The sequence below is a fragment of the Mobula hypostoma genome, chromosome 6, assembly GCF_963921235.1.
Source record: "Mobula hypostoma chromosome 6, sMobHyp1.1, whole genome shotgun sequence".
Classification (NCBI taxonomy): Eukaryota; Metazoa; Chordata; class Chondrichthyes; order Myliobatiformes; family Myliobatidae; genus Mobula; species Mobula hypostoma.
The window spans coordinates 172126649-172150601 of record NC_086102.1 but is presented as its reverse complement, the minus strand read 5'-3'; the positions used below and the strand labels follow the sequence as shown (position 1 = coordinate 172150601).

Below are 23953 nucleotides of genomic sequence, written 5' to 3'. Positions count from 1 at the left end.
TAAATAAGAGGAGCTATCCACGAGTTGTCGCTGTGCCTTGGCAAGGTAGAGGTCAGTACGCCAGACTACAAGAGCACCCACCTTATCGGCAGGTTTTATAGTAAGTTTAGTATTAGTGTGGAGGGAGTGGAGGGCAGAGCATTCGGAAGGACTGAGGTTGGAATGGGAACAAGGTGTGGTGAAGATGAGACGGTTGATGTCCCATTGGCAGTTAGCAATAAAGAGATCCAGAACAGGCAGAAGACCAGAGCGGGGTGTCCATGAAGAGGAGGAGGGTTGAAGATGGGAGAAGGGGTCATCAGTGGGTGTAGGAGAGTCCTTGCCAAAGAAGTAGGCTCAAAGACGGAGCCGGCGGAAGAAGAGTTCAGCATCATGGCGAACGCGGAACTCGCTGAGGTGTGGGCGAAGGGGGACAAAGGTGAGGCCCTTACTGAGAACAGAGCGTTCTGCCTTCAACAGTTGAAGGTCGGAGGGGATGGTAAAGACCTGGCACGGATGAGAATTGTGATCGGGGGGGAGGGGGAGGGAGGCTGGGGGTGTCAGTGGAGAGGGGAGGGTTGGGGTGAGAGGAAGAAGGAGCCTCTGAGGGCCCAGGAGTACATGATGGAACGTGAGGGAGACAGGGTTGCAGAGTGGTGGTGGGGGAAGGGGAGCCGGGAGTCACAATAGCAGCACGTGAAGACCCGGCCTGGAGCTCAGGGCTGGAACCTGCTGCAATTTGCCTAGCACCATAATAGGTCTACAGCAGATGCAATCTCACTGTCTCTCCACTCAGACTTGGATCTCTTAGAAAATACCAATACCCATGTCAGGCTGCTGTTGGTTGATTTCAGCTCAAAGTTCAACACAATCCTAATCTCAATTCTAATCAACGAGCTGCAAAACCTGGACCTCTGTACCTCCCTCTGCAACTGGATCCTTAACTTCCTCACCAGGACACCATGATCTGTGTGGAATGGAAATAACATCTCCTCCTCGCTGATTATCAACTCTCAAGAATGCGTGCTTAGCCCACTGCTCTACTCTCACTACACCCACAACTGCGTGGCTAAGCACAGCTCAAACCTATCAATACACTTGACGATGACACAACTATTGGCAGAATTTCAGATGGTGCTGAGGAAGCAAGCAGGAGCGAGACAGATCAGCTGGTTGGGTGGTATTGCAGCAACAAGCATGGTCTCAGTAAGACCGTGGAATTGATCGTGCACTTCTGGAAGGAGAAGTCAAGCAAACACACACCAGTCCTCATCCAGGGATCAGCAGTGGTAAGGGTGAGCCATTTCAAATTCCAGGGGAACAATGTCTCTAAAGATCTATCTTGGGCCCAACATACTGATGCAATTACATAGGAGACAAAACAGAGGCTATATTTCATTTGGACTTTGAGGAGGATTGGTATTCTAACCAAAAGTGGGCATTCCAACTGGTTGCATCACAGTCTGGTATGGAGGGACCACTGCAAAGGATCTGAAAAACCTGCAGGTTGTTGTAGACCCAGCAAGCTCCATCATGGGCTCTAGCATACCCAGCATTGAGGACACCTTCAAAAGGCATTCATCATTAAGCGCCCCCATCACCCAGGACATGCCCTCTTCTCATTGCTACTATCAAGGAGTAGGCACAACTTAAAGAGACACACTCAACTTATCAGGAACAGCTTCTTCCCCTCTGCCATCACATTTCTGAATGAAGAATGAACTCATGAACACCACCTCACATTTTCTCCTCTCTTTTTGCACTTTGTTTATTTATTTATGCAATGCTTATTATTGCAATTTATAGGTTTTTATGATTACAATGTGCTGTCGTCACAAAACAACAAATTTCATGACATAAACATGAGAAATTCTGCAGATGCTGGAGATCCAGAGCAACATACACAAGATGCTAGAGGAATTCAGCAGGTCAGGCTCAATAAACAATGAGTAGACAATGGACATTTCAGGCCGAGGCCCTTCTTCAGGACTGGAAAGGAAGGGAGAAGATGCTAGAATGTGAAGGTGGGGTGGGGGGCGTGGGAGGGGAAGGAGGATTTCATGACATATGCCAGTGATATTAAACATGATTTTGATGTCAAGTGAAAAGAGACAAATGCAGCTTGTCACACAACAGGTGGTTCACAAAAAGCAAATTGTGTATGGTTCTATTATGAAAATTCACTCCCATCATAACTCTCAAAGGTGACACACTGATAGCCTAAAAAAAAAGGATGGGAAAGTGGAAAATGAATTCCAACACAAGACCACACATAAGTTGACAGGAAGCTGTTTTTTTCTTTGAAGGGGTGATGGTCGTAATAATACCCATTTTAAAAGGAAAACCTGTGAGCTTGAGGAACATTGGTGAGAAGCTGAGTTGGACAGACATTGAGAGAAGAGTCACAGATAGTATAGGGAAAATGAGTATTAATGAGTAGATGGGAAAAATAATGTTTAATCCTTGTAAAGACAGACAAATCAGGAGTCCAGGTAGAAAGCTGACCAATCAGTTTGTGGTAAACTTGTATGCTGCTTATATTAAATATCGAAAGAGGTACAATGTAGTGGTGTTAACAGAAATCATTCCATCACGACTAGAGACTGCCTTTGTCCCCCAGGATAATCTCAAGAATCTCGACTTGATTTGATACACAAACCAGATCACATGTTTAATACACAAGAATAAAACCTTTTTGGATGGGAAATATATACAATGTCGACAGAACGTTCAATTGTAAGATTTGAAATAATGAAAAATACATTACTACAATTATCACTGTAAAGTCAATGGCCCCAACATGCAGCTGTGGAAGATTTCCAGGCTATTTCCATTAATATTCAATGCAACATATGCAAAATGCTGGAGAAACTCAGCAGGTCAGGCAGCATCCATGGAAACGAACAAACAGTTGACGTTTCAAGCCGACACCTGAAATATCGACTGTTTATTCATTTCCATGGATCCTACCTGAACTGTGAGTTCCTCCAGCATTTTGTGTGTGTTGTTTTCGATTTCCAGCATCTGCAGTATTTCTTATGTTTGTGTTTTCCATGTTCACCAAAAAGAAATTCGAATCAAGAACTCTTTATAAAATTATAAAATCTTCTTAGCCAATGGTAAACCTTAAAATGATGCACGTTTATTTCTACTAAAATTCACATGCTCAGTTTACCAACATGGCTCAATAAGTAGACCAAATAGTGCAAGAGAATAGATAAACCTCAATAGTTTATACTATGTATAGTCTATATGACGATGTCTACAACAGTACCGATTGATGGCCAATTCGCAAAGGATCACTTCATTTTATGATTCCGAGGAAACTGTAATAACCAAGTCTACAGAAATAAGAAAACATTCAATATTAATAATTTCATTGCAAGAAAGTGGCATTTTTAGATCAATTCGATATTCCTTTGTCATTAATACACCACTAAGGTAAATTAATTGTTTGAAGGTATTTGATGTGGTCATTAACTAATAATTAAATACAGATGTAGATAGTTTCAATTATATTATCAATATTTTGTGTTATATTTATTTTGCCAATTCAGTTTATAAACTTTCTTAATCTCCCTCTGCTTCATAAAATTTTATGTAATTCTCAAATAGAATGGAAATGTTTCTAGGCTGCTGCCTTGATGTTACATTCAATTCAACTGCTGTGAGATGTGCAAGTGTGGTTTATAGTGATTCATTCTTTTCCCTGATTAAGGAGGCATTTCAGCTTCACTCAGCATTCCCCAGATGACACAGGGAATCATGAAGGAATTGAACTGGAGAATAATGTCATGCCGATCTGCCCTATGATGCAAAAGATATTCTACTGTGCCAATTGGCTTGAACAAATTTAAGCACCCTTCAAAGCACAGCCGATGGTGGAAATAATTTTCCATTGCTGACTAATTTAATAGAAGGTACCGTACAAGATTGTTTCCTATAGCTGTAAACGTGGTACCAGTGGAGGCTGCTAGGCATATTAATCGAGCAGAGTGTAATGGTCGCAATACCCCAAATTACTATTTCATACAACATGTATGTATGTATCACCGCTGCAAATTACCATAGAGATTTTGATTAAACCAAACACCTAGAACAGCTGAATTACCTTCAAATTAATATGGGTTCCTACAAACACAAACTTATAAAAAGAAAAGCAGCAAACATAATGCTACTCATTTTGACATTACTACGTATTGTAATTTCCTACTGGCTTGAATCACAAGCAAAACTACAGCTCCAAAACCTTTTACACAACCTCAACTCCTGCTCTGACCATATCATATGATTTAAATATCATCTATAGATACTAGTTCCAATGGTGCATACACCTGAAAACTCTTGCAGGTTCCAGCAGTTATCTGGCGTGTTATTAAATAACAATTTATTGCTATTGGTAATTAATACAGTAATATTGCTTGCTTTGTACTGGTGTTTACAATATTGTGATGAATTGCTAACATGTATTGATTCCTTGTAACGAATCAATCTGCATGGCATACAGAACTTATTGACATAAATTTAATACCAATATTGCCACGTCCTTAACTAGTGCCAAGCAACAGCAGGAAGGTTTGCAAATAAAATACATTCATATAGAGAGAAATAAAGTACTATGGGTGAAAAAGAAATTTAAAGTATATTTATTCTCAATGTACATATATGTCACCATATAGAACTATCAGATTCATTTTATTGCGGCCATACTTAGTAACTCAAAGAACCACAGGAGGATCAATGAGACCGTATGCAACAGGGCGGACAAATGACCGATGGGCAAAAGACAACAAACTATGCAAATATATAAGATAAATAAATACATACATACATATGCAATAACTATCAACAACATAAGATGCAGAGTCCTTGAAAGTGAGTTCATGGGTTGTGGGAACAGCTCAGTGATGGAGTAAATAACCTTGAATGAAGTAATTCCCACTTGTTCAAAAGCCTGAAGGTTCAGGGTAAGGGGTAATAATGGTTGATGAGGGATAATAATTGTAATAACTGTTTAAAGAATAAAACAAATGTTATTTTCTTGGAGAAGTCTTTGCTGTGCAACCAAGCCAAAGTATGGACAAGGCAAATATCAATTTAACACCAACTGAGTATCTCTGACCGAGACAGGCATAACTTCTGACATTTGAAAATCACGATCAATATGTAGCAGATTCACTTATACACTAACCAAACATTTGTCATCTCTTTAAATCCAAATAAATTGACAGGATTCACATATACACAGGAGAATGATCATTCTGTCAATACTATCCATGCATGGATTTGGTGAAGAGTTAAGCAAACAATCATGCATTCTTATTTTTTGATTAGCAATAAGTGGGTACTGAGTTTCAAACTAACATACAATTTATCTTTATGAAATAGACACACCTCTAGCCTGTATATTATTTGTCATACTTATGCATGGTTCTATGTTAAATCATTCCTAGACACCACTGTTTCCAAAAATACATTTTATTTCTTATTTTCTGGAAATGATCTCTTCAAAATTCATCCCTTGTATAAATCCATGGCCCAGAACTAACACTTGGCCAATAGCCATAGTCATTATATCTAATATTAATTTAATTTCTATATTGAAAATTGTACACTTTGATTACCTCAGAATATCAGGGCACTGAACAGTCTCACTTGCCATCTAATTAAATTTAATAAAGTATCATTATTGGGCAACATTAAAAAAGTACGATAATCCATACGTCTGCTCAATACCAACAAGGAACTTGCTTACTCATTTGAATTTACTGAAGATAAGCACAATCCCTTGTTCTGCAGTTTCTTGATACATTTCATTTATATTCCAATATAACCTCTCACCCCTTTCCAGAATTCAATTGTAAAAAATAAAATGAAAATATATGTAAACTGTACATTGTAAATGAATTCTGAACTGAAAAACAAACTAAATTTATGGGCTTATTGGGAGGATTATTGGAAAAAGTACATCTAACGTGAAAGAACACATTATTCAACAAGTTGTATCAAGGTACTTAAATTCAAAAAAATAGTATGCACATGTGTACTATGCAAATTTATCTTAAAAATTATGTGGCAGGATTACAAAATTATTTTCTCAGCTGCAAGATCAAATGCATAAATTAATATTTCACATGAAGAAATGAATGCCAGATATGCAGAAATAAACAGTCTCAATGGAATTTTGAACAGGAGGATGTTGCTTAGCATCCAAGATTAAAGAGACATAACAGGACACACCGTAGGCAATAACTGTCACCCTATACTACAGACTCCAGAAGTCTAATATTGATGTGAGGTTAACAACCCTTTTAATTCCAAAGGTAACCAACTGAAACTTAACAATTCATAATAGCAGCATTGCCTCTGCACTTTTAGAGTTTAAAGGTACATCAACCTGCTCTAAAGTTTGGAATGCAGCATGCGCTATTTTGTAAAGGTATTTAAGTAAAGTTTAATAGCAACATGGTAATGGCAGAACGTGTCATCGATCATGTTGCATCATCATACATTCTGTTTAAATGTTAACGTATTTCACGAGATACTTTATAAGATAACAGTATCACTTTAAAGGTGCTATGTCTCTATCAGACATAATTTTGACAATATTGTATTAGGTCTTACATTGCTTGTCCTTGAACAAGTTACCCTATAATATGACATGTATGAAACATTGCTGAAAAAAAACTTGTGATTATATTATGAATGAGTGCATTTTTTTACAAGAATGTCTGAAATTTATCTTCCACTTGAATTATGGAGAGTGATATCTATTGAGAAATAATTGGGTTAATCACTGCAGTTGTTAAAAGTTAATAAAATTGCTGAATTACAGCAAACTTGAAGTTGTGTACATATTTCATTGTATTCTTTAAATGTATCATTCTGCTCTTCATTTGCAAAACTGTATCTTATTTAAAAATATCTACAAAAGATGCAGTAGTGCTAACTTGCACTTTTTATTAACTAGCAAGCAATTAAACTGATACAATTACAAAATGTTTTTGTAATAATATTTAATGCGGGTTAATTTACATATTATCTGGTTAATTCAGCTGTTCTCTGAATGAAACAATACCCCATATAGAACTTTGCTGAGCCTTTGTTCAAAGAAGTTAGATCGATGAGTGAAACTCAAAAGTTCACTCAGAGCTAGATGGCACAAGTTTGAAAAGATTAATCTCCCATTGTCAGCATTTTTATACAACTTATGTTCATTTCTAAGGATTTCTTCTTGAAACAAAACAAAAACTAATTTTCTGTAAAAGTAATGAATTGACATGTGCAGGAGTGAAGTTGCGCTAGTTTCATATTTTAGCAATATTAAAGTATAATAATTGCTAGTGAAACTGCAGAAAGATTATGCTCCATTGGGGTTGTATAGTAGTTGATTTTTGGTTAGAAACAAAATTCATTAGTTGTTTTCAGAATGTTCAATTTTATGACGCGCCCCCAAACATTTTCCATTACTCACAATGATGAAAGTTTAGTTGTTACTTTTTAAACAAATGATCAAGTGTGTAGTTTCATATATTTAGACAACAGCCAACTAAGGTGAATATGCTTCTACCACAACATATTTCCGCCTTCGACAGATACTTGATCACAGTGCTATTCCCAAAGGGAATAGGTAGCACTTACGCTTTGCCGAAAGTGTAGGTCGTTTCACTCACCAGTTGTTTCGACGATTCCCTCAAGGATAACAACTATCTCGAATTGCTCCGTTTGCATTGATCGCTGAGAGAGGTCGTAGAAAGGGCTCTTGGAATCAATCACATGGCAGATAGTGAGTGGGGAGACGAGGAAAAGCTGATCTGCCCCTGTGCTAAATCCCACGTCCAGTTCTAGTTGATCGAGGGGCAAGAATTCACCCTCGGGCGTCTGCCGAGACTAGACAAGCGTGGAGAGAAGACATCAACATTCGGCTACTAGCTACTCGACAAGATATCTAGAAAGCGCTTTACATCACTGCCAACCGGCTGCACAATTAATAACTTGAGCGAAAATACTTTCTATTCAAGTTCAATGATGCTGATTAAAGAGAGGGCTTGTGTGTAACACGAAAGAATTCTACTGCAAATCATAGCATTCACGTCTGATTCACAGAGAGTTCTGAATAGCAGTCAAGTTCTACAATATATTTTAACAGTGTTAACTCGCAGTTAGTTCCTTTGTACCGTTCATCACACTTATACATTCCCATGGGGAAAAATAACGATAACTTTATTAGAGTGTGTAGCATATTTACTGAGCTATTAAAATTAATTTCTTAAACTTTACTATCGGAATCATTTAATTCATCCATTGTTTTTGTTTCCGAAATGCTACCGGATTTCAAACAAAGCTAGTATTTCCTGGCTAACTTCTCAGTTAAATCAATCAGTGCGGTTGGATCAGAAGGTAGAATGTATGTTTGTATGTTATCTGTATCACTTTACCCGGCCACTCAGTAAAAGTTTTCAGAAATAACAACAAATGATAACAGTATATCAAAACGGGAAGAAATGAGCTCTGAGTTACACTCTCTGGTTATTTACATTTAAAACTGTGAACACTTTAGTGCTTTAGAAGAAATGGGTTGGGGCAATTAATCGTTTTGCCAAATCATTGCTTAAATCCAACCTGTTAAATTGCTGCCTCGAGGAAAACAGTCGGTTGAGTGGTCACACTATTTAGCATCATTTCAGTAGTGTTGCTGAGAAGTTTATGAGCTTCGTAAATTACATTCTCTAAGGTGCAAAATTTCCATATTTTCACCAGTAACGTCTGGCGGTGCGTGATGGCGAATCCACTCCACCATTTAAAAAGGGGGCATTAATAAATATATTCTTATATTTTACGATTTGTGAAATTTAACAGTCGAAATTTAACTTACTTTACAGTTTAAACAATGGAGTCTTGCTTCAGTTTAGGTTTTGTTTTAGAAATTTGGGTTCCCCTCTTTACACCCAACAAGCTGGATTCCAAATAGTCACGATTGTATTAGCTTCACGACAAATTAAATACAAAATGACAATTTAGAGTGGCTATAATATCTAAAGTCAGAAATATTTTCGTTCCTCAAGTAGAATCCCGGTTGTTATTCAAATAAACTGAAGACATGGTTTTCAATGTCATGATTTTCATTGCTTTACATGAATATCAGGATCTAGTTCGTACGTCAGTATAGTTATCTAGTCAGTGGATTTTGATGTGCGTGTACAAATCACATGGAACACGTGCGTGTGTGTGTATGTGTATATTATATATATATAGCATGGGATACAGGGTGTATCTTGGGGATTATAGTTGCCGATTCGCCAGCCACGTTCCAAATCATCCAGCAATTCCAAGCTTCATTGAGTGTGGTTGGGGGGAATGGAAGACGGGATGGAATTTTAACTCGATGTTTTGCAGGCAAACGTAATTTTTGATTCCTCCACAAGGAAAGGAACGGATCGCCAGGCAAGTGACTAATGTTTTGAAGAAGGACGTTATAACCCAAAAATCAAGTAGCAGTAATGGGGGGGGGGGAGTGAGGAGGAAGTGAAAAGCTTTGGTAAATAAAGATGTATGACTTGCGGGTAATCTAAATTTGAGATGGTATCACTCCACAGTCCCATAATTTCTTTTCTGGACCGTCAGTCCCTGCCCTAATCATAACCCAATCACTCTATTTTAAGAAAATTTTTACCAAAGTCTCGCCCAGATTAAAACAGCTCTGACAAGGTTAAGTGTTAGGATTTCAAAATAACCTAAAACACACAGAGACACGCATGCACAATCTAATAATTCATCCTATTTCCCACTTGCAGAACATAGCACATATAATGCATTAAGATGACATTCTTATGAATATATGGACAGCTTTGCCGTGTTGCAGTATCACTTACTTTGAGCAATTTGCAGCGTATCTGCGCGGACACCATGTGGCTATTGCGGAGATTTCCCACTCTGAACATCAGAGTCAGTTTGCCATCTCTCATGGAAATAACGGCGTGTTCACTGAACATTAGCGTCTCCGCTCGCTTCTTGGGCTGAGACATTTTGATAAACATACACCCGATTAAGAATGCATCCACAATGGAACCCAGAATGGATTGTAGGAGAAAGAGGATGATGCCTTCTGGACACTTGTCAGTGATGTACCTATATCCGTACCCGATGGTGGCCTCCGTCTCAATAAAGAATAAGAAGGCAGAGGGAAAGTTGTAGACGTTGGCAACACAAGGAGTGTAATTGTCATCGTGGGCTTTATTGAGATCGCCGCGGATATAAGCAATTAGCCACCACATCGATGCCATAAAAAGCCAAGCCACAGTGTATGTGAGAATAAAAATAAACAGATTCCAGCGCCATTTCAAATCAACTAAAGTAGTGAATAGATCGGAAAGATAACGGCTCGTCTCGCCACTAAGGTTCCCATGCTGTACGTTACAACGCCCGTTCTTGTCCACAAATCTTTGCCTCTTTTTCTTGGGTGGCTGGTTGAACCCAGAACTACTGGACAAGGTGGTTACTACCTGGTAATCGTCACCAAATTTTCTTCGAAGTGCGGACATAATATGGGTAACTGGCCAGATTAATATTCTGACAATTTTAGCTTGCTTTCTCTCTCCTCGCGTCGTACTTTAACGGTTCGGTTCCCAACTGCTACCTGACCAAGAGACGGGAGAAAGCAGAGAATTAGCCTTCTGAGCCAAACAATGAAATCCCAATTTGTTGCTCTTTCGAAAATGCGCAAAAGAACATTGCTTCCAGCTCTCGATCTCCGCAGCCAAAACCAGTCCACAGGCAACCGTCCTCGATTTCCCTCCTCTGCGGTTTCGCCTTCTGAACCGAACCTGCAGGTCCTCGTGGGATTTCGGCGTCCCAGCCTTGGAGGGAAAGGAGGCGGGGGGTCTGCTAAACTGACACAGCCTCCGGTCTCTCGAAAAGTTCACCCACATCCAGCATTTTCACTTCCGTACTATCTTACTTCTCAGTTTTTGTTTTCCTGCTTGATCCCAGATTTCAAGTGCCCAACGCTGAAGCGACTGAAAGCAGGCATTCGCTATCTCTGATAGAGGCTGCAGGCTCCGCACTCTCTCTTTAATCTTTGCTTCCCTCCTCCCTCCCTCCGGTTTTGGTCCTGTTCTTGTTCTAGATGAATATTTATTTAATGGTGCTTTTTTTTTCCGCCGCAGAAGGCGAGCAGTGCACCAACACCTCCCTCTTCCCCCCCACCCCGGGGTTGTTAAACGCGCTTCAGGTGCTCGGTTGCGGCTGGACTGTGCGAGGGGGAGGGAGGAGAGTGGAGAGGACGCCGCTGCGGGCTCCGAGCTGACCGCTTCCTGGCGCTGCAGGTGAGAGCGCGGCGAAACGAGAGAAAGCGCCGGGCTCCCCCGGGACAGCGCGCGCCCACGGCCCGCGTCGCGCACGCGCGCCAACCGAGAGGGGGGGGGGTGGTTCTCTAACCTCGAAGCTGTAAGAGAAGTTGTATTGATGGTCACCCTACCTACAGCGCAACGCCGTGAGTCAGGGGAAACGCGTGCTCTTGTGTGCGCCGAACTCCAGAGTGCGGAAGCCGGGGAAGAGTTTCGTAAGCATTGCAGTAAGGTAGTGAGTAACCCCTTCCTCCTCCTGTACTCTTGGAGTTTGAACCTGGTAGCTCGAAGTGAAGAGGCGAAGGGCGGCACTTAAAGCCGAGGGAGAACGGAGTTGCCACAAAGGAGTAGAATAAAAACCCACTGTACCTCGTCAGTTCGAAAACCGTGGCGTTGTTTCCCAAAATATATTGCACCAATTGGTAGAATTAGTCTTCATTTATTTTTGTAGTACTACAACTCGATCCGAGTCTTATAAAGATAAATGTTGAGAGTACATCTGAAAACTACCTTTCATAGTTATATCATTGACCAATTACAAAACTGTTTTAAGAGTACTTTGTGAGCGTTGCCCACAGTGTGGGACCTCATTAATGGCAGATGCTTGTCTTAAGTTGTTAAGCGTAATGACAGATGGTTTCAGACTAAAGGCGTCGAAAACTGCAAGATTGTAATTGTCATTCAGGGTACACTCTGCAGCCTGCAGTGTGTATATTATTTAATAAACCTGAATGAATGTCAAGACCGATTATAGGTAGCTACAGTATTCTAAGGATGAATGGCTGCTAATTCCAATGGAAATTCCACTCCTTATTAGAATTCACTTATAATTCCATTTTTTCAATTGATCAGGTAAGATATTGTTTCATTTGAGGGGCAGGGCCTAAAATCACCCCAATTTGTTGCTTATTTGGACACAAGGTCCAGATTAAGAGCAGAAATAAGCCTCTCTGCCTTGTTTTGCCATTCACTAAGATTATGGGTGATCTGATATATTACTTCGTTCATTCCTGCCCATCTACTGGTAATCCTTCACTGCCTTTCCTATCTAACTGCCTTAAACATATTGAAAGGCTTTGACTCCAGTGTTTTGAGACTTTTGACTCACTGAAAGAGAACAAAAAATCATCTCAACTCTGTCATAATTTGTCTTTATTTTTAAGCAGTGGCACACAATTTCCATGGGGAAATTTCCTCTCCACATCCACCATGTCAAAACCGTTCGGGGTTTTATGTGTTATAGTCAAGTCAATTTGTGAAAATGACAACACTCTGTTAGTTTTTTTAATTATAATATGCTGATATGTGAATATTTTTGTCAATTGTGCAATGGAGTACTGATCCCTCTGCTTCACAGTGCCATATCTCTCACTATTTAATTAATATGCTTTTATTGTTTTGTAATAACCTTTGAAGTGGCACTTTTTTAAATCCCTCTGAATATTTATATCCAACAGTGTACTTTAAACGTGACACACGTCAATCTCCAAATATTTGGTCAAGCATGTTTTTCTTTACACAGAAGCCATATTGACTTTGTCTCTTTTAATTTTCTTAGTGTCCTGCAATATCATTATATGAGCAACACACATCAAAGTTGCTGGTGAATGCAGCAGGCCAGGCAGCATCTCTAGGAAGAGGTACAGTTGACGTTTCAGGTCGGGACCCTTCGTCAGGACTAACTGAAGGAAGAGTTAGTAAGAGATTTGAAAGTGGGAGGGGAAGGGGGAGATCCAAAATGATAGGAGAAGACAGGAGGGGGAGGGATGGAGCCAAGAGCTGGACAGGTGATAGGCAAAGGGGATACGAGAGGATCATGGGACAGGAGGTCCGGGGAGAAAGACGGCCGGGGGGGGAGCCTAGAGGATGGGCAAGGGGTATAGTCAGAGGGACAGAGGGAGAAAAAGGAGAGTGAGAAAGAATGTGTGTATAAAAATGAGTAACAGATGGGGTACGAGGGGGAGGTGGGGCCTTAGCGGAAGTTAGAGAAGTCGATGTTCATGCCATCAGGTTGGAGGCTACCCAGACGGAATATAAGGTGTTGTTCCTCCAACCTGAGTGTGGCTTCATCTTTACAGTAGAGGAGGCCGTGGATAGACATGTCAGAATGGGAATGGGATGTGGAATTAAGATGTGTGGCCACTGGGAGATCCTGCTTTCTCTGGCGGACAGAGCGTAGGTGTTCAGCAAAGCGGTCTCCCAGTCTGCGTCGGGTCTTGCCAATATATAGAAGGCCATCTCCCCCTCCCCCTCCCACTTTCAAATCTCTTACTCACTCTTCCTTCAGTTAGTCCTGACGAAGGGTCTCGGCCTGAAACGTCGACTGTACCTCTTCCTAGAGATGCTGCCTGGCCTGCTGCATTCACAAGCAACTTTGATGTGTGTTGCTTGAATTTCCAGCATCTGCAGAATTCCTGTTGTTATCATTATATGACATCTTTTAAGTTAGCTTCTAAAATTTTCTCAGTGACAAGTGCTAATTGGGACATAGTTTTCCTGCTTTGAACAAGCGTTGTTACATTTGCTTATTTTCCACTCTAGGGAAATGCAGTGAAGTTTGGTTAATTAAAACTAGCATACAAGTCATTTCAGTAGCCACATTTTTTAAGATTGTAGAATAACAAGCATTAAGACCTGGAGACTTTCACAGCAATTTGCTCAATACCACTTCCCTGGTGTTTGTAATTTTTTTCTGAATTCCTCACTTCATTCCAGTTTCTGATTTGCATCCAGCTTTGGGATGTTACTTATGTTCTCCAAAGTGAAGACTGATGTAAAATATCAGTTTAATTTATCTGCCAGTACCTTATTTTCCATCATTAATTCTCCAGAATTGCTTTCTTTTGGAGCTGGAGCAATGCTCACTTCAATTCAGAATCAGGTTTATTATCACCAGCTTATGTCATGAAATTTGTTAACTTGACAGCAGCAGTACAATGCAACACATGATAATATAAAAAATAAATCAATCAATTACAGTAAGTATATATGTATATTAGTTAAATTAAAAATACTGCAAAAACAGCAATAATTTAAAAAATGAGGTAGTGTTCATGGGTTCAATGTCCATTTAAGAATCAGATAGTAGATGGAGAGAAACTGTTCCTGAATCGCTGATGTGTGCCTTCAAGGTTTTCTTTCCTGATGGTAGCAATGAGAACCTGGGTGTTGGGGACCCTTAAAAATAGACACCACCTTTCTGATGCACTGTTCCTTTGAGATGTCTTGGATATCATGAAGACTAGTACCCAAGATGGAGATGATTAATTTTACAACTTTCTGTAGCTTTCAGTCCTTTGCAGTAGTACCCCCACCCCCATACCAGACAGTGTTGCAGCCTGTCAAATGCTCTCCATAACATAGCTGTAGAAGCTTTAGAGCAACAAACCAAATCTCCTCCAACTCTTATGAAATATAGCCACTGTCTTGTCTTGTCTTTACAGCTGCATCGATATGTTGGAACCAAGTTAGATCTCAGATACCTTGACACTCAGGAACTTGAAATTGCTCATTCTCTCCACTTTTGATCCCTCTATGAGGATTGGTTCATGTTCCCTTGTCCTACCCTTTCTGAAGTCCAAAATCAGCTCATTGGTCGTACTGACACTGAGTGTAAGGTTGTTGCTGTGATACCACTCAACTTGCTGGCATATCTTGCTCCTGCACACCCTCTCATCTCCATCTGAGATTCTAACAACAATGGTTGTGTATCAGCAAATTTATAGATGGCATTTGAGCTATATCTAGCCACACAACATGGGTATAGAGAGAGCAGAACAGCGGGTTAAGCACAAATCCCTGCAGTGCGCCAGTGTTGATCTTCAGCAAGGAGGAGCTAGTATTACCCACACAGATTGTGGTCTTCCTGTTAGGAAGTCGAGGATCCAATGGCAGAGGGTGGTACAAAGGCCCAGGTTCTACAGCTTATCAATCAGGACTGTAGGAATGATAGTGTTAAACGCTGAGCTAACAGCATTATGACATAGGTGTTTGTATTATCCAGGTGATCTAAGACCGTGTGAAGAGCCAGTGAGACTGCGTCTGCCAAAGACCTACTGTGGAGGTAGACAAAATACAGTGGGACCAGGTCCTTGCTGAGGCAAGAGTTGATTCTAGCCATGACCAACCTCTCAAAGCATTTCATCACCGTGGATATGAGTGCTACTGGATGATAGTCATTAAGGCAGCTCACATTACTCTTCTTGGGCACTGATATAATTGTTGCCCTTTTGAAGCAGGTCGGAACTTCCAACCGTAGCAGTGAGAGGTTGAGAATCTCATTGAATACTCTTCGCCAGTTGGTTGGCACAAGTTTTCAGGACCTTTATAGGTACTCCAGCAGGGCCTGCCACCTTGCAAGGGTTCACACTCCTGAAAGGTAGCCTGACATCGGCCTCCAAGACAGAGATCACAGGGTCATTGGGTCAATTCTTTTCTAGTTTAATTACTTTAGAACCTCATGCCAACTGTTTTCATATCTCTGGCTAGATTAAACTTTTATCCTAATTTTTCATTAATCCTTTTGTCATTTGCTTTTGTATTCTGTCAGATCATTTGATCTACTGTCTATCTTCATGCGTTTATGTTATTATCTTTAACTTGGATACTATCTTTACATTTTGTGATTAACTACAAGTGGCAACTATTTCCATTTGCTCTTCCTCTTCCTCTGTGTTCTCTGAAAAGTTCCTTTACACTCTGTATGTCAACCTAGAAAGCCCCTAGCCTTTGTCAAAGCTGGAGACCAACCACAGCCTCAGCCCAGGTCACCAGTAGGCTCACTCGCCACGGTACCTGACTGGAAACTGAAAGTCGATCTTGGCCAGCAATTAAAGTTCCCTGAGGCTAATATGGTCCTTCTGTCAGAAACCTCGAAGCAGGTTGTGATGGTAGAACTGACAGCTCATTGGGAAGACCGGATGGAAGAGTTGTTTGAATGTAAGAAAGCCAAATACAAGGAGCTGGTAGACCAGTGCCAGAGATGGGGCGCAGGGCAAGAACTGAGCCTATAGAGGTGGGGTGTAGAGGTTTCACTGGCGGCTGACTGTGTAGAACCTACTCTGTCTTTGGCATTATGGGAGCTGCTAAGAAAAGAGCCATCAGGACCATCACGGTGGCTGCTGAACGAGCCTCCAGGTGGCTATGGATCTCGAGGTGTGACCCATGGACCAAAACTGCTGGGACACAAGCCAGGGCCTGATCAACCCTAGGCAAGGAGGGGGGGGGGTGGGTGGTCTTGGTGAGATTGTTTGATGTTGAAAGACACAAAACATCCGATGACCACAGGTTGCATCACTGTTGATATGACTTAGCGCATTCTAGGATGTATCTCAGCATTATGTGCAACTGGGTTTTAATTGACTGATCCTTTAACATAATATTCTTGGAAAAGGTAGCTAATCTATTTTCCTGACTATAAACTACTATATTGGGACATTTTAAAAATAACACTCTGGATATTTTTTTGTTGGCTTGCTAACTGGCTGGATTCTAGTTTGTAATTAGTTGTCTTTCTTTTCCATGAACTGCAATGGAATGGTTTAATTAAGGGTGATCTATTTTTCTGCTCTTCTTTTCCCTCAGAAATTTTGTAGATGCTTCAATTAAAGTTGGCTGTATTGTGATTATGCATATATTTGACTTGGTTCTGTTTAAACATTACTTGCGTACTCTAATCTGAAAAAAAATGCCAAATCATATACTAAATTGCAATGGAAAACAACGTTTAGGACCCAATTCATTCCCTCAGCAGCAATAATTTGTACACATACCTTTTAATTGGAGCAAAGTATCCACCATACCCAAACGCAATAGTATGTTAAAATGTCAAAGTGAGATGAGGAAAAATGCCCAAAGCTGAGTTGAGCTGACGGGGTTTAAGAAGAGCCTTAAAGTCAAATGGAGAGTGATGATTGTGGATGGGGGAAGGAGAGGCATTGAGGGAATCCAATGTATAGGATATCTATGAATGAAGGCATATCCTGTAGTCATGTGTGGTCTGGAGAGTAGTTAGATTGGTTAAGAGGTGGTGTAGATGGAAGAGCTGTTGGAGCTGCAGGAATTCACAAATAACATTGGAGAAGATATAAATATTTGTTTCCTCCATGCCTAGTTTGCCATTAAGTAAGATCACATTTAATAATAGAAAGATCGACAGACAGATACTTTATTGGTCCCAAAGGAAATGACACTGTCACAGTAGCATTACAGATGCACAGGTATACAAATATTAGAAGAGAAGATAGAAAGAATATAAAAAAAATAAATTACTTTAAAATAAGATGTACTGCATTTATAAGTCAAAGATTACAAGGTTGACAAGCTTTCCGAGATCACACTGATAAGATGGTAGTGCAAGAATTACCGTAATATTATACACTAATGAGTGCCCATTCACACTGTCCAGATGAGAAGCGATAGTAGTATTACACAGGATGTCCACAATAGCAGGGTGTGGCAAACAGAGCTAAAAAGAGCTCTGGTAAACAGAGGTTAATAATAGTCTAACAGGAGGGGGTCATCACTTCCCCAGCTATAACTTGACTCATTACAGAGCCTAATGGCCGAGGGCAAGAATGACCTCATACAGCGCTGTTTGGAGCAACGCAGTTATCTTGGTCTTATTACTGAAAGTGCTCCTCTGTTCAGTCAAGGTGACAGGCTGCGGGGTGGGAAACGTTGTCCAGAATTGCCAAGATTTTCCAGAGCCACAGCCTCCAGTGTGCCTAGTTCAACTCCTGCCTTTCTATTCAATTTATTAAGCCTGTTGGCACACCACCGCATAGAGGTTTGTACTGGCAACAACAGACTGGAAGAACATGTGAAGGAGAAGCCTGCATACTCGAAAGGACCTCAGTCTCCTCAGGAAGTAGAGGTGATTCTGGCCTTTCTTGTACACAGCCTCTGTGTTGATGCTCCACTCAAGTCTCTCATCCAGGTGCACCCCCAGGTACGTGTAGGTCTTCACCACAACCACATCCTCACCATCAATAGTAGTAGTGCAGGCTTGGTCTTCCTAAAGTCCCTCACCATCTCCTTTGTCTTACTGATCTTGAGCTGCAGATGATTCAGCTTGCACCATCTGATAAAGTCCTCCACCAGGGCCTTGTATTCATCCTCCTGACCTCCCTTTATACACCCAACTACTGCTGAGTCATTGGAAACTTTCAGCAGATGACATGACTCAGTGTTGTATCTAAAGTCCAAGGTATATAGTGTAAACAGGAAGGAAGCCAATACAGTCCCCTGTGGGGTCCTAGTGCTGCTTATAGCCATGTCTGACCATGGCTTTGAAGCCACAAAAACTGTGGCCTGTCTGTCAGGTAGTCCGTTATCCAGGGTGCAATGGAAGTGCCAACGTTTTTTAATTTTTTTTTTAAATTGAGTGCAATCATGAACAATAGCCAGATCAGAAATGCTGATCAGGTCAACTAGTTCACAAAGAGAACTCTGATAGGCCAATCAGATGGTTCACTGCTGCTCAGCGACAGTACACAAAACAGGCACAAGGGTCGCTAGCCCCGTACCCCAGAAACACACCTGAGCGGTGCGGCAGAGGTATGTGCTATGCATGACCTGATCTGAAAGCATCATGTTAACAGATCGTGTTCACGGTGGAACAGCTTAGTCAAGAATGGAGTGATCAGCACAGATGGACAAAATTATACCTCCATTACCCCTAACATGCATTGAACAGAGCTTTTCCCCCAGCAATGAGGGCTGTCTGGTATTGAAGGTGCTAGAAAAGTTTCTTAAAAATCATGATCCCCACACTCCTGACCTGCTTCTCCAAATGGGAGTAGGCTCTATTCTTCAGGCAGATGACAGCGCCATTGGCTCCTATGTGCTCCTCATAGGGAAACTGCAGGGGATCTAGGACTGATCTGACCAAGGGTCAGAGTTGAGCCAGGACCAGCCTCTCTAGGGTGTTTATGATGTGTGAGGTCAGGACACTGGACAGTTGGTAGTCATTCAAGATGTTCAGTAGGCCCCTCTTGGGTAGTGGGACCACACATGATGTTTCCCACACAGTTGGGACCTTTCCAGTCTGAGACTCAGATTGAGAATTCACTGGAGAACTCCACAAAGCTGCTCAGCACACTCCTTCCGGACTTTGGGGTTCACACCATCCAGTCCCAATGCTTGGGCGTGTGTGAGCTTCCCCAGAGACCTTCTCACCTGCTCAGCAGTGAAGGCGAGTCCATGATGTCTGGGGAGCTGGTAGAAGGTGGGGGCAGGGGGAGGTGAAGATTGGGACAATAGCATTTGGTATGTGAAAGTGTGGATGGTCGCTGCAGGGGAAGGAGGGTGTGTACACAGTGTGTTGTTCATCCATGTAATTTACCTCAATGCTTTTTCCTATACTAAGCCCAACATCCTTCACATCTCAATCCATCAGTCTGTGTTTTGAATGTACAGTAAAAGCTCTGATAGCTATCATATGCCCGATTTAATAGGTTAGTCAAATGTGCCATTTAATAAGATGCATCCTAGATCCAAATGCTAGTAACTTCACCACGTTGGATTGTGACTTGCCAGATAGCTCTGCCTTTGCTCTGCTCAGCCTCTGAAGCTCCACAGCTTTCTTGCACGGAGGATTCCAAATATTACTCACCTATTTTCTGGCAGCAGTTCCATGTAAAGACATAAAAATTATGATAAATTACAAAGTAAAAAGAAGTGCGACTTCTCAGAAATCTAATGGGAGAAGGGTTGTTCCTAAATAATTGCATGTACGTCTTCAGGCTCCTGTACTCCTCCCTGAATGTTGAAGGTCATTAGTGATGGCTGCCTCCACCCTAAGGCCCCACTTCTGGAAGATGTTCTCAGTGGTGTTCTTGATCATAGCCGTGATGGAGCTGACTGAGTTTATGACTTTCTGTAGCCTCTTGAGATCCTGTGCACTGGAGCCTCCATTCATTTATAAAATTGTAAGAGTCTTTAGTAACATACAAAATCTCCTCAAGCTCCTACTGAGGTAGAGCCACTGCTGTGCTTTGCATCTTGTTTTGAGCCCAGGATGGACGCTCCGTGATGTTAACAACCAGGAACCTGAAGCTGCTCATACTTACCACTGCGGACCCGTCAATGAGGACTGGTGTGTGCCCTTCCAATTTCCTCTTCCTGAAGTCCACAATCAATTCCTTGGCCTTGCTGAAATTGACTGTGAGTTTGTGTTAACACCCAAACAACGAAAACACATCTTTCTTTTGTTTAAACAATTTTACTTTCGATGTCTCCACTCAATACCTGAGGGCCGCCACCTTTACATCCCACAATTCCATTCCCACCTCCCACATGCATTCTGTATAACAGGGAGAGTGCACATGCATACTAAATACTTGCACAGTCCAAGAGAACTCAATAATCTCCCATCCTTTTTATGTATGTATTAAAAAATTAAACTTGAAAAAAATTAAGACCATTCAAATGTCCATTAGGATATAGGAATTAGTTCTAACCCGTGAAGTGAATACAATTCTTAAGGAACCAAAATGCCTTCACCAGCACAAGAGCTGGAGCTCCCTTCTCTGTGAGACAGTCAGCTAGTTGTTCCTCTGTAGTTGACCATAGCACGTGATGAATCTTCTGTGCTTGGACAAGTTCTTTGATGCTGCTTATCCCTAGATCCAGCCTCTTCTCTGTAATGGACTTGGTGGATTTAAAGGCATCAACCAAAGAGTAGTTGTCTGTGACTGAAGTTATTTGTAAACTGTTCTTCGTTGGGTAACCATGGACAAGCTCAGAATAGCGTGTGGCCAGGAAAGCAGCATTGTCAACACCTTCAGAAATTGTAAGGATTTCTCCTGCAGCTGTACTTCATACAACTCTTTGGATTCTTTTTGGTTGCCAATAGAGAGGTGAAAATCTTCCCTCTTCTCCCATCAGTACAATAAAATGTCCGCCTGAGTACCTCCATCAGGTAGGTTTCCAAGTGAGGCATTACTGAAGTCAACAAGCCTCAGTGAGCTGTCTTTTCCAAGCTGTTGAAATTTAAGACTACGTACTTTTTCAGATTGAATTCTGCACACGATCTTGTTCGTCTCATGTAACGTTTGTATTGTAGCATTTTTTGTGCTGGATGCCAAGTTGCAGCCGTCAAACATGATATCAGGTCTGCTCTGCCTTGTCACCCATAGAATCTGACCTATCTTTGACCTGAGTTACTCAGCTTCAGTTTCACTGAAGGGTGTTGTGAGTCACTAGAGGATTCTGTGCGGATGATCTGAAGATTCCTGATGTAGCTTTCTTGGTGCAGTTAAACTGCTCCATCAACAACAAGAATGTTACTCTGTACATAGCAGAATCTGTCATGTTCCTCCCGTCCAACCCGAAAGCCTGATTTAGCTGAGGGATAACTCGCGGCAAAGTTTTGAGAGCTTCCCCATGTGAAGTCATCTACATGACAGGCAAGTGTTCCAATCACATGATATCCTGAATCTTACCAGTGAAAAAACAGCTAGAGACATCTTTTCAGTTGCTTTCAACATAATTTCCTTGACCTTTTTATACCAGTAGAGTGATGCATCTGCTAGGCCATACACACACTTTTAGAGTATCCACAGTGTTCCCTCGGTTCTGGCGTCAGGCGAGATTTTAATGTAAATGTCACGTGACAGCTCCATTCCTCGTAAGAATGCAGGTTTTATGTCCATGCAATGGGGTTGCCAATGCTTTTGACGTATCACTGAGGGAGGTAGTCAGAGAGACTCTGATGCACATGTTGGTGAGTCTTTTTGGAGTCCTTTTATGTTCAGTTCCTCAAAACCTCCAGCCACCAGACATGCCTTTGGTATAATCCCTGTTGGGGTTTCTTTCAGGGTGCACACCTATCTTGCAGACACTATGTTTTGGCCAATATCTCTGGCTTCCTCAAACTCTCTATTATTTCTCCAACTTCTGATTTCATCCTGTTTTGCAGATTCAAGCTACACTTCTTCAGTTACTAGGATATCTTCATCTTGACATTTCTCAAATGGTCTAGCCTGATCTATACTTGATTCAATATGAAGTCTGTCTACACATGACATGACCACTGACTCTGCAGTACCAGTAACAGTGACTGGTTCCAGGTAATTCAAGTTGTACCATCTTTTGTTTCTCCCAGTGCCTGTCTTTGTTCATCCATTCAGTACTGTCGACTCTTCTGTAATACATTTTGGCCCGTGTCATATTTGTCATTTGTAGGAGGGTCCTGTGCCTTCTGTGCTCTTCGAATTCTCTCTGCACAACTTCAGTGAAAGCCTTCCTTGATGCATGCAGTGCTGAAATATGTTTCCATCCCACTCACTCCTTGTAGTGCCCACCAGAGTAGGTGGTCTGTCAACCAGTATGGAAGGAAGGTTTATTTCTGGCCCAACACCAATTGATATGGGCTGTAGCCGTGTACATTATGCACGGTATTCTTCACCATTAGGGCCCAGTCCTGGGCTGTGTTCCAATCACAGCCATTGGTTTTCTATACCTTCAACATTATTTCAGTAAGCATTTGATTGTGTCGCTCCAGAAGTCCATCACTCCAAGGACTGTATGCCGCTGTTGTCTTTGTTTCAATGTTTATGTTCTCTGCCATATCTCTGAATTCATCATTATTAAATTCACCACCATTGTCATTGAATACTTTCCAATTTGGGCTATGCACACTTATCCAGGAATGGATGAAGTTTTTTACTATCTTTGAGGATCTCTTTGTATTTACAATGCTGCCAGCACTGAAGCTTGTGAACTCATCAATGATCATTGATAGGATGCAGAAGTGGGCTGAGAAGTTGCAGATGGAGTTCAACCCGGAGAAGTGTGAGGTGGTACACTTTGGAAGGACAAACTCCAAGGCAGAGTACAAAGTAAATGGCAGGATACTTGGTAGTGTGGAGGAACAGAGGGATCTGGGGGTACATGTCCACAGATCCCTGAAAGTTGCCTCACAGGTAGATAGGTTAGTTAAGAAAGCTTATGGGGTGTTAGCTTTCATAAATCAAGGGATAGAGTTTAAGAGTCACAAGGTAATGATGCAGCTCTATAAAACTCTGGTTAGGCCACACTTGGAGTACTGTGTTCTGTTCTGATTGCCTCACTATAGGAAAGATGTGGAAGCATTGGAAAGGGTACAGAGGAGATTTACCAGGATGCTGCCTGGTTTAGAGAGTATGGATTATGATCAGAGATTAAGGGAGCTAGGGCTTTACTCTTTGGAGAGAAGGAGGATGAGAGGAGACATGATAGAGGTATACAAGATAATAAGAGGAATAGATAGAGTGGATAGCCAGCGCCTCTTCCCCAGGGCACCACTGCTCAATACAAGAGGACATGGCTTTAAGGTAAGGGGTGGGAAGTTCAAGGGGGATATTAGAGGAAGGTTTTTTACTCAGAGAGTGGTTGGTGTGTGGACTACACTACCTGAGTCTGTGGTGGAGGCAGATACACTAGTGAAATTTAAGAGATTATTGGACAGGTATATGGAGGAATTTAAGGTGGGGGGTTATATGCGAGGCAGGGTTTGAGGGTCGGCACAACATTGTGGGCTGAAGGGCCTGTACTGTGCTGTACTATTCTATGTTCTATGGGGAGATACCACACACTTTGCTCCAGCTCATGTAGATCTATGGCTACTGTTTCATTGTATTCAAATG

The 23953-nt window shown here is 41.5% G+C and overlaps 1 protein-coding gene across 4 annotated transcripts in view; it reads right to left on the bottom strand.

Annotated features, from left to right (window-relative positions):
• The window catches only part of kcnj3a (potassium inwardly rectifying channel subfamily J member 3a), a 201386-nt gene extending 189848 nt beyond the window's left edge, over positions 1 to 11538 (bottom strand). The window contains exons 1-3 of one of the 4 annotated variants that reach the window (XM_063052270.1): positions 11456 to 11538; positions 9852 to 10615; positions 7653 to 7869 (exon numbers count right to left, since the gene is read on the bottom strand). In XM_063052270.1, the coding sequence (XP_062908340.1) occupies positions 7653 to 7869; positions 9852 to 10520 (886 nt within the window). In that variant the 5' untranslated portion in view covers positions 10521 to 10615; positions 11456 to 11538. Of the gene's footprint in view, positions 1 to 7652; positions 7870 to 9851; positions 11331 to 11455 lie in introns of those variants that run through there. The other 3 variants (XM_063052271.1, XM_063052268.1, XM_063052272.1) reach the window with 3 other exon arrangements.
• Between the last annotated feature and the right edge of the window lie 12415 nt (positions 11539 to 23953).